Source organism: Oncorhynchus gorbuscha, linkage group LG15 (assembly GCF_021184085.1).
Source record: "Oncorhynchus gorbuscha isolate QuinsamMale2020 ecotype Even-year linkage group LG15, OgorEven_v1.0, whole genome shotgun sequence".
NCBI lineage: Eukaryota > Metazoa > Chordata > Actinopteri > Salmoniformes > Salmonidae > Oncorhynchus > Oncorhynchus gorbuscha.
The window spans coordinates 22,919,773-22,930,832 of record NC_060187.1 but is presented as its reverse complement, the minus strand read 5'-3'; the positions used below and the strand labels follow the sequence as shown (position 1 = coordinate 22,930,832).

Below are 11,060 nucleotides of genomic sequence, written 5' to 3'. Positions count from 1 at the left end.
CGACAACAGTCACCCACGAAGCGTCGTTACCCATCGCTCCACAAAAGCCGCGGCCCTTGCAGAGCAAGGGGAAACACTACTTCAAGGTCTCAGAGCAAGTGACGTAACCGATTGAAACGCTATTTAGCGCACACCGCTAACTAAGCTAGCCGTTTCACATCCGTTACACTAACATAATTGCAAAAGGGTTTTCTAATGATCAATTAGCCTTATAAAATGATAAACTTGGATTAGCTAACACAACATGCCATTGGAACACAGGAATGATGGTTGCTGATAATGGGCCTCTGTACACCTGTGTAGATATTCCATAGCCGTTTCCAGCTACAACAGTCATTTACAACATTAACAATGTCTACACTGTATTTACGCTAAATTGTATGTTATTTTAATGGACAAAAATGTGCTTTTCTTTCAAAGACAAGGACATTTCCATGTGACCCCAAACTTTTGAACGGTAGTGCATGTTGATAACTTCATGATGACGTCATCATCCCAGCTGTAGTGGACAACACCAAAGGAGGGGAAGAGCGTGAGAGTTGTTGACCTGTTCAAACAAACAAGCTGGGAAGAACTTGGAACAAACAACAATGATAAAAAGATCCCTTTCAGTAAGAAACATTCCCACAAGTCCTGATGTTCCACTCCTCTACTGGAGACAGAACTAAGGAGTACACAGCTGTAAACTGCTGCAGCTCAGGTCAGTAAGAGAAAACACACTTACAAAAACTTGACTTTTTCATGAACAAGACTGGCAAAGAAGAGCAAGCTGTCTCCTAATGACACCACATTCCCTACATGGGCCTCGTTAATAGAGGCAGTCCAATTCTGGTCTTATCCCCAATTATTCTCAAAATATCAATAAGTGGAAAGATATCAGAATTGGGTTGCCAGTGCAAACCTAGCCATAGTGTACTGGCTCTGGTCAAAAGTAGTGCACTATGGCTGCACTATGAATGGTATAGGGTGCCATTTAGGACTGGCCCTCTGTAACAATTTCCATGGTTCACTACAGGTTGATAGGAAAACATCTGATGTTCTGATCTCAGAATATAGAGGTTAACATTTTCACCGTCCCATAGCCTATTTACAGTAGTGGAATGTTTGACTTCATAACAGCTGCATAAAGACGTCTTGTCTCTGTCATGTGCTATTATACCAGACCTGATGTCATGTTTGTCATTTATTATCATGTCTTGTCCCTGTGCTCCCCATGCTATTCGTTTCCCTCTGCTGGTCTTATTTGGTTCTTTCCCTCCTTCTATCTCTCTCCCCCTCCCTCTCTCACTCTCTCGCTCTCTCTTCTCTCTATCGTTCCGTTCCTGCTCCCAGCTGTTCCTATTCCCCTAATCATCATTTAGTCTTCCCACACCTGTTCCCGATCCTTTCCCCTGATTAGAGTCCCTATTTATTCCTTTGTGATCCGTTCCTGTCCCGTCGGTTCCTTGTATTGTATTCACCATGCTGTGATTGCGTTTCGCCCTGTCCTGTCGTGTTTTTGCCGTGATTGTGTATCGCCCTGTCCTGTCGTGTTTTTGCCTTCATCAGATGCTGCGTGTGAGCAGGTGTCTCTGTCGACTACGGCCTGCGCCTACCCGAAGCGACCTGCAGTCTGTGGCCGCTTCTCCAGTTGTTTCCCCTCTACAAGTCTAGAGGATTTCTGTTATTCCGTTTTGGACTTAAATAAACTCTGTTTCTGTTAAGTCGCTTTTGGGTCCTCTTTCACCCGCATGACACCTGAGGGCAGGAGGGGGGTAAATATCAATACACTATTTTATATCAAATCCTCCTAATTTCACACGTGACCCCTACATAACCCCACTCTTTCTGCTTGTGTGAGTGAAGATTGAAAGTAACTGTTTTCACCCCTACCATGTCTTTAGTGATGTCATATTTCAGTATACCAATATCTACAGGGTTTCCCAAGATATTGGCACAGCGGTCTAAAGCACTGCATCTCAGTGCAAGAGGTGTCACTACAGTCCTTGGTTCGATTCCAGGCTGTATCACATCCGTCGGTGATTGGGAGTCCCATAGGGCAGTGCACAATTGGCCCAGCGTCGTCCAGGTTTAGCCAGGGGAGGCCGTCATTGTAAATAAGAATTTGTTCTTAACTGACTTGCCTAGTTAAATAAAGGTTACATTAAAAAAAAGTGTATCCACTGATTTGGTTTTGCTCCAGTTACAGTGGTGACCATTAGGAGAAAACGTGTGACAGTAATAAGACAACAGATGTTATAGATAGGGAGCATGAGGCTGTAGTTTAGTTTATTAGGATCCCCACTAGCTACTGCACATGCAGCAGCTACTCTTCCTGGGGTCCACATGAAACATACACATACATGACAAAGTACAGAACAGCTATACACAAGAACATGAGATATTATATTACATTAAATTTAAAACATAAAAAATAAGTAAGAGTTATATATAGGAAAGACACCAAGAGACAACAAAAATACTATTTACACACTATTCATATTCTTATATAGTTTAGTTAAATTAGAGAGGCGATGTGGTACGATATGTTTTTTTTGCATCTGTTTTTTTAAAGCTAAACATTTGTTTTTGCCTGAGTAACCTCTGGTGGCAGAGCATTCCACGACGGCTCTACACATAACTGTGCGATGCATTACATCTGTTTTTGGTTTGGCACAGTGAACACTTGAACCTGGCAAAAAAATATTTAAATTGGAATAAAGTGACAGGCAGTTTGAAAGTGTTCACTGTGCCAAATCCCCATGGCTAGTTTCCAGGTTTCCTTGCCTTGCAGCCTTTTGGGTGGTACAGGAACAGGCACACCTCCTTCCTTTACTTTGGTTAAAGGTACCAAAACAGACCTGCTTCACTCGCCTGCCAAGTGCCTCATAATCTCACCGTCAGAACAGAACGGGACTCAGACACACATGGTAGTTCAAATACTGGTAGATCTCTGGTGTCAATTATACAAAAACATGTCAGTCAAGATTGTTGAGTTTGAACAGGAGCAGTGTTTCCTTTTTCTTCCACCTGTGATGTGGGTAACACACCTGTGATGTGGGTAACACACCTGTGATGTGGGTAACACACCTGCCCCTCTATACTCATTTCCTATTGGTGCTGTAATTGCCTATATTTGTACCAGGGTTCAAATTAAGTCTCATGGGAATAAGGATTTCCATAACAAGGAATTGGACTTTGGAAGCTCTCTTAAATGTGCTGTGTCCTGTCCTCAACGAGTAAACACTAGCCTTCTTGGCACGATGTACACTCAAGACTTACAAGAACACTCAAACATATAACATCACCTTCACTGATAAAGAAATTAAGATACGGATCACCAAGAGCACTCCATGAAAGTATACTAAGAATTGGTAGCACAAGTTTTTGTGCCAAAGCTTCACTAGAGATTAAAAAAACTAGTGTTGTCAGGGTCAGCACAGTTAATTTGCAATGTGCAGTTAGGCAGCACTGATAATTCTGACAAGGCAGAATAACTCTGACAAAGGAAAGCAATGTCTAGACTGCAGAAAGACAGGTGACTACAAAGTGCCCATTGTCTTCAGCCACATAATCAGGTACTTTCCCCCCCACTGAATCTTAAGGTTTGAAAGAGATGTAAACATCGACTTAAATAGGCATCAATTTAAGAAAGTATGTTCTTTGCCATCATATGTATTCAGTATGCATCAATCTCATTTGTACTTTAGCACTCTTATCCAGAGAGACTTGCTCAAGGGCACATTGACAGATGTTTCACCTAGTCCACTCAGGGATTTGAACCAGGGACCTTTGGGTTATTTACTGGCCCAATGCACTTAACCGCTAGGCTACCTACTGCCCAGACATCTCTAGTTAAAAGGGACTTGAAATACATTGCTCGCTGACATATCCTACAGTAAGTCATTACACTTAAGTTCATTCAGGCTCTTAAAACTAGGGGACAGTCAAGAGGTCCAAAGACCCACCTGAATGGACAGGAAATAAAATGACTCCTTCACCACATTGAGCCACGGTTGTGCTCCTGATTAAAGGCTAAATTGAGAAGCACGTCACCTCAAGTGTTCATCTGGCAAGGTCACCTTTACAGTCAGCAAGTCTTACAAAAGATTGCATGTAAACTCATTAAGCTCTGCACTTTGACAACTGCGTCATGTAAACATGTTTTTAAAAAGCTCTACAAAGATTAATTTGTTTGAGCTCTACCGTTTACTTTAACATGAACAAATGATATACTGTACAATTGAAGAATCAGATTAAAAAAATATTTTTTAATGTTCCAAATAAGAAAATGGGTTCTTGATACAACTTCTACTAAATGGTAGACAATAGAGATCCACACATGTATAAAGACAGATGCACCTTGGATCCTTTTGGGTTTGTGTACCACACGAGCCAGACCACACATGGCATAGTCATAAATCTACAGTATCTTGGTTAGTATATCATGTTAAACAGGAGTAGCAAATTGATACACAAAACTAGACCTAGGAAACATTTCACCCTCCTCGACTGACATGTCTGGAATCATTCTTTTAGCATCAATTATGTGGCAATATTGGCAGTGATCAAGCTAAAAAAGGTAGGGACTACGCTACCCTGAACACACAGCAGAATACATCAAGCACACTCATTGACCTCAAGTAAAATATTTTTTAATGGCTAAAAAAGTAGGCCCTACATGGATGGTATAATTTGCAAATCTTGACAAGGGGTTTCCAAAACCACAGACAAAACAGTGGAATGACACTTCATGAGGCATAGCGCAAGAGGAGAAAAGGGGATTATTTCAGTCCAACAGAGCAACTAGTTTATTTGCTGTATTCTGTAGGCTCCTCCCCCACTTCACTGAGCAAACATGTTCGTATCATGGCTTCTGTGACTGCATATGGGTCACAGTTTGCTGACGGGCGGCGGTCCTCGAAGTAGCCCTTCTTGTCCTGACCTACTGAGCGGGGGGATGCGGATGCTGGCACCGCGGTTCGCCACACCGGCTGAGAACTCATGGATGTTGGACGTTTCGTGGTGACCGGTCAACCGGCGCGCGTTGTCCAGCCCCCCTTTGGGGTCGTAGGCACAGATGTGGTAACGGTGTCTCTTTCCCAGCTTCTCAATCGACTCCTCAATGGCCCTTAGTGGATAGGGGGGAGGGGGGGGTTAATCCACCGCTAAAGAGGTTTAAGACTGAAAACCTTATGCCGGTTTTCCAGAGATTTAGCTTTTGACTTGTCTTTGACAAAGAGAGATCTGTATATAATGACGAGATGCTCATGTCTCCACCTTAACAATGGGAATTGTCCAGAAGGCGGGAAGACAGATGACAAGGTTCGGTCCAAAATACACCCATTGGGTTTATTTTGGACAGATTTTGGCGAGGAAAATCCCTCGCGTCACCTTCTCCTCTCGGCTAAGAAGCACTTTCAATGGAAAATGCCATTGAAGTCCAGCCCTAGAATTAATATGGGTCCAGGGAAAATGTCCCTTAATGCATTTCCAGCACAAACTCAATTCATGCCTACCTCAAACCACCATCTTCTCTCATCTCCTTGGTGCTGAAGTTGGTATGGCAGCCAGCACCATTCCAGTTCCCAGGGATGGGCTTGGGGTCAAATGAGGCCACTACACCAAAGTCCTCACAGACCCGGTGCAGGATGAACCGAGCTGCCCAGAGGTGGTCTCCCATGTTGATCCCTTCACAAGGTCCCACCTGGAACTCCCACTGGAAGACACAATACAGACTGTACATGAGGCTTAGGGATGAGAGATTCTAACTTGAAAGTTTAAAGGTTTTAGAACACTGGGCTGTTTCCCAGTCACAAATGAAGCCTAGTCCAGGACTAAAAAGGCAGGTTTAATCTGAGTCTGTGGTAAAAATTGGCCCCAAAAGGATTTATTTTGATATAATGTGCAGTGTTTCCTACCTGAGCTGGCATGACTTCAGCATTGGTGCCACATATCTGAACTCCGGCATAAAGACAGGCCCTGTAGTGGGCTTCTACGATGTCTCTACCATATGCCTTGTCTGCCCCTACTCCACAGTAGTAGGGACCTGTTCAGAAACAACACATCAACAGGTTTAATGCCAGTGTTTTTTTTGGCATTGGTTAAAACAGTGAACAGTTTTAACTCTCAAACCTAAGTACTTTAGTTGAATGTACCAATTTCAAGTCACGCTGGATAAGAGTCTGCTGAAAAACCAAGGCCATGTCTGAAATGGCAGCCCTTTCCCCTATACATCGGGTCATAGGGAATTGGGTGCCATTTGGGACACAGGGAACTCTCGAACTGACCTTGGGGACCAGGGAAGCCGTTAGAAGGCCAACCAAAAGGATGTCCGTCTGTGCCCAGGATGGTGTATTCCTGTTCCATACCAAACCAAGGGACCTGGTTCTCTACCATCTCCATGATCTTCTTACACATCCGCCGGAGATTGGTTTCTGGTGGGAGACAAATATAGGAATACATTACACTGAGCCAATTGGGACTGGACTCAATTCACATTTAAGGGAGGGCTGTGTTCAGTAGGCATGAAATGAAAGACATTAACTGTCAGCAGAGTTCAGAACTTGTCCAATAATAAACACTAGTATTAATTTTCTTTCACAAACATTTGTGCCCCAAGGTCACTTTACTGCTCAGGCTTACCTGCAGGCTTGCGGTTGTATTTGAACACTTGACACAGGACCAGTTTGTTGGGGTCTTTCCTGAAGGGGTCTCTGAACATAGCAGCAGGGATCAGATACATGTCGCTGTTAGAGCCCTCTGACTGGTACGTACTGGAACCATCAAAGTTCCACTCTGGAAGATCTGGAGAAGGGGAACTGAAATTAACAGTACTAAAAGGGACTCAACTACTCTTTAGGTTCAGGGTAATGTAAGGAGTATCATCAATCAGAATTTGATCATTCAATGAGAATGCAATCTGTATAAAACACAGAATGTATTATTGAAGTAAGCCGAAACATTTGTTTAAGATCTATGAATGTAAACCTCTGATCTTATGCATCTCAATCACATCACGGGGTAGGAGTTCCCATTGGCCATTTGTTTTTCTTAAAGGGTTGGTAAATTTACCATCAATGGCCTTGGGTTCGGAATCCAGAGTTCTGGTCTTGCAACGGAGCCCCTCTCCAGTCCCATCTATCCAGATGTACATGGCCTGAACCTTGTCTCCCTGAGGAAGATCCATATACTGCTGCTTCACAGCTTTACTCAAACTGGCACTCTCTGAAGTGGCCATTTTCACGGAGCCTTGAAAACTTTGGAACAAAGAGCAATACATGCATTCGATTCTTAGAATTGAAACATTTGAGGTCTACAGTTATTATATTGTGCCTGTCCAGTGATTTATAGTGAAAATTAAATATACTCAAAACAACCAGACAATGTGTGAGGCCTCAACAGACGAGTCCATGCATGTGCGTTACACCTGATGCTTCCCCTCCTCCACCATCCTGCTTCAAGACAGCTTGGTCAGCAACCAGGGATTTAATTTTAACACTAAAAACAATAGGATTTATATGTGGTTGTTTTGTAAGAGTGGCTGCCAAATTAAAATTGCACCAACGTGTTATAAATGAGATCACTATCAACATCCTGGTAATATCGAGTCAAATCCATGAAGGTTTGTAGTATGCATGAAAACATGCTGCTATGACAGCAAACCACTGTGTGGTCATGGTTACTTACAACGTTACTAATCCCAGTTTACAACGAAGGAAATTAAAGCGCACTGTAGTTTCTGTCGTCAGGCAAATATATTTCTAGAACACACTACCCATCAGATTAAACAATAAAAAGCGACACACAATCATAGAACTGGGAGTTCAACAACCATAGTAATAGGGTTTAATAAAATACTTTATAATTAGGCTAAGAGGTGCAAAACTAAACACCAATTAGTCCAATTTGATAAACATACACAATGAAATTGTCATAGTTTATCCTAGAACTTTGAACATTATTCAGAAATAATTACCTTATATCAAGTAAAGAATAGGATTTACAACCCTGGTACAGCCTTCAGTAAATGTCCTGTGCAATCCCAAATGGTTACCTTTCATTCGCCTACAACAACAAAAAAACAGTCCGATTTATAAAAGGGAGATGGGATCGCCTTGCCTCGGATTGGCTGGAGAGAAACGTGATCCCTTCGTGCTAAAGTAATGAAGAGCTCATGGGTTGCATTCATTGGTCGGCACGAAAAATCAGCAGTTTGTTTCAATATCATGGCCACAATCCAGCCCAAACAAGTATTTGTTGAAAGGCTCAAAACAACTAATTGTTTGTTAAATTAATGCTAAATATCCTTAACTAGACCTCAAATAAGTTAGTTAATATTAGTATATTAAAAAATATATATGAAACGGGGAAAAAAAGACAATCCATTGAATCATTTCTATAATATGGTAATAATAAGGAACGAGGATGAAGTAAAGACGCCCCCTGGCGGCATGAAAACAATTATTTATGAAATGCATGATTGTCCGTGCTATCCGGGTCTTTGGGAACTCCCTACTCCTACCCCACTGAAGTTGACATTTTAAATGGTTAAAGGTTATAGTTAAGATTAGGATTACACTAGATATCACAGATACAGAGTCAAAATGGGCTATTTCGTAACAATTCATGAAAACAAACATTTGCTTTTTGGTCTTCATTTAAGATTAGGTTTAGGCCAGGTTAGCAATGTGGTTAGGGTGTGGGTTAGCTTTGAAATCACAGGTTGAAAGGAATCAGGAGAGTGCCACGTGTTTGTTCTCTGTCCCATGCGCCATCGCCTGTGAATCAAGATTACATATGGTTTCCACCTCTCCCGAATTCGCCAGATGAAGTCTGCCCCTATTCATTTTCAACGGGGGCACGCGGAGCAATGGGAAGGTGTGAGCGATACAAAAAGTTCAGTTCTGCTCTACATTATGCTAATTGAATGCGGCCACTGCTGCTGTTAACCATCAGGTGAGGAGCAGATGTTTGCTTGAAAATCTTCCCTTCATAAAATAGTTCCTCCTGTCATTAGTTTTGGCCAAAGCACAACCCAAAACATATGGAGAAAAGCCAGTCATCGCTGTGTCTGCTTTTCCAATTCTATATGATTTTGCGCTGCAAGTATACTGACACAAATCATAAAGTCAATGGCATGGAGGAGGATTACATAGGTTGTTGGCGCTGATGGTAGGTGAAGAGAGACTTGCACAACACAGTTTTGTTTATGCTGCCTGCTAGTTATGAACATCAAGCAAACTAATCTTCAAAACTGCGATCAAAACCACCAAGTGTGAATGTGTTGACTAAATTAAATTGTGAAATTTTCCCCACCAGTAACACACATTATAACATTGTACATTACACACTAAGCACCAATTTCCCATGTAATATGCTACCTGTTGGATTATGGTATTTTAACACGATTCTCATATATTATAGTTTATGGCTCTTTCATTAGACTGGTGTCATGACATTGATAATTAAAGCTCACTTCCTGTAAAATACGTAGGCCTACATGGACATTAATGGGAACTTTGGTTAAAGGAAATTGTGGCTTTGACTTGCAAACATTTTTGTGCAAATATTTCTTTACCCACCATGAAATAAAATGTTATTGGTCACATACACATATATATCAGATGTTATAACAGGTGTAGCAGAATGCTTGTGTTCCTAGCTCCAACAGTGCAGTAGTATCTAACAATTCACAACAATACACACAAATCTAAAAGTAAAGAATAGAATTAAGAAATATATAAATATTAGGATGAGCAATGTCGGAGTGGCATTGACTAAAATACAGTAGAATAGAATACAGTATATACATATGAGATGAGTAAAGCAGTATGTAAATATGATTAAAATGACCAGTGATTCCATGTCTATGTACAAAGGGCGGCAGCTTCTAAGGTGCAGGGTTAACTAACCGGGTGGTAGCTGGCTGGTAGCCAACATCTCTGCAATCCTCCTCCATGCCATTGACCTTCTGATCTTGTCTCTGTATTCTAAAATCACTCTCAAACAAACTAGGTAGAATTACAACACTCCCCACGTCAAATTATTGTATTTTTTAATGAGCATACAAATTGCCAGCTCCTTATTTTCATGTACAGTACTGTACCTAGAATACAAGGGTTGGATTTGCACTAAACAATTCAGATCATCTGGTTTATGGTTAGCCTCATATACATTATCTACTGGTATCATTTAACATTGAGAACATATAGTTACTGTAGCTCATCAAAATGCAAACGATGTGTGAGTTAAGATATTTTCTGCTTCAGATGTACAATGACAAGGTGCACATTGATTGCACATGCCAATTAGGCAAATAATGTCCTCATATTGTATGCCATCATACTGGCATGCATTGGTGACGCATGCTATTATGATAAGCTGAGTGACAATTAAATATGAGTGACAGAGTGACAATAAAATTAAACCGGCGCCGACAGAGATGGCCGCCTCGCTTCGCGTTCCTAGGAAACTATGCAGTATTTTGTTATTACTGCATTGTCGGAACTAGAAGCACAAGCATTTCGCTACACTCGCATGAACATCTGCTAACCATGTGTATGTGACAAATAAAATTAGATTTGATTTGATTGGAGAGGTCACAACTGGACAAAAAGATAATGTTCATTTGAGAAAGCAACACAGAAACAGACAAATTAGAGATTAATCCCCTTCACACCTTTTTATTGCAAAATTGTGATCTGTGACCAATGAACATTGACACTAGTTCATCTTAAATAATGTTAAGTTAACAATTAAAATAAGTTTAAACACTTCAATGAATCAACATTGAATGAATCAAAATTTACAAATAATCTAGCTTGTTTGTAAATGTTAGACATTTTAGTAAATGAGCTATTATTACTAAAGCATCATTTTTATACCAGAGGTGACCAACCTTGCTCCAAGATGGCGTTGATAGAGATGGCAGCTTCGGTTCTAGTCCTTAGGAAACTGTGCAGTATATCGTTTTTTTTACTGTATTATTTATTACATTGTTAGCCCAGAAAACATTAAGTGTTATTACATACAACCGGGAAGAACTATTGGATATCAGAGAGACGTCAACTTACCAGCAC

The 11,060-nt window shown here is 41.1% G+C and overlaps 1 protein-coding gene across 1 annotated transcript; it reads right to left on the bottom strand.

Annotated features, from left to right (window-relative positions):
* Nucleotides 1-4,230: 4,230 nt before the first annotated feature.
* On the bottom strand, nt 4,231-8,115 carry glulb (glutamate-ammonia ligase (glutamine synthase) b). Its single transcript, XM_046302710.1, is given in 8 exon segments — nt 4,231-4,937; nt 4,939-5,110; nt 5,499-5,698; nt 5,901-6,028; nt 6,270-6,416; nt 6,625-6,786; nt 7,054-7,238; nt 7,958-8,115. Coding segments are annotated over 7 exon segments (1,122 nt in total). The 5' UTR covers nt 7,220-7,238; nt 7,958-8,115; the 3' UTR covers nt 4,231-4,790.
* Between the last annotated feature and the right edge of the window lie 2,945 nt (nt 8,116-11,060).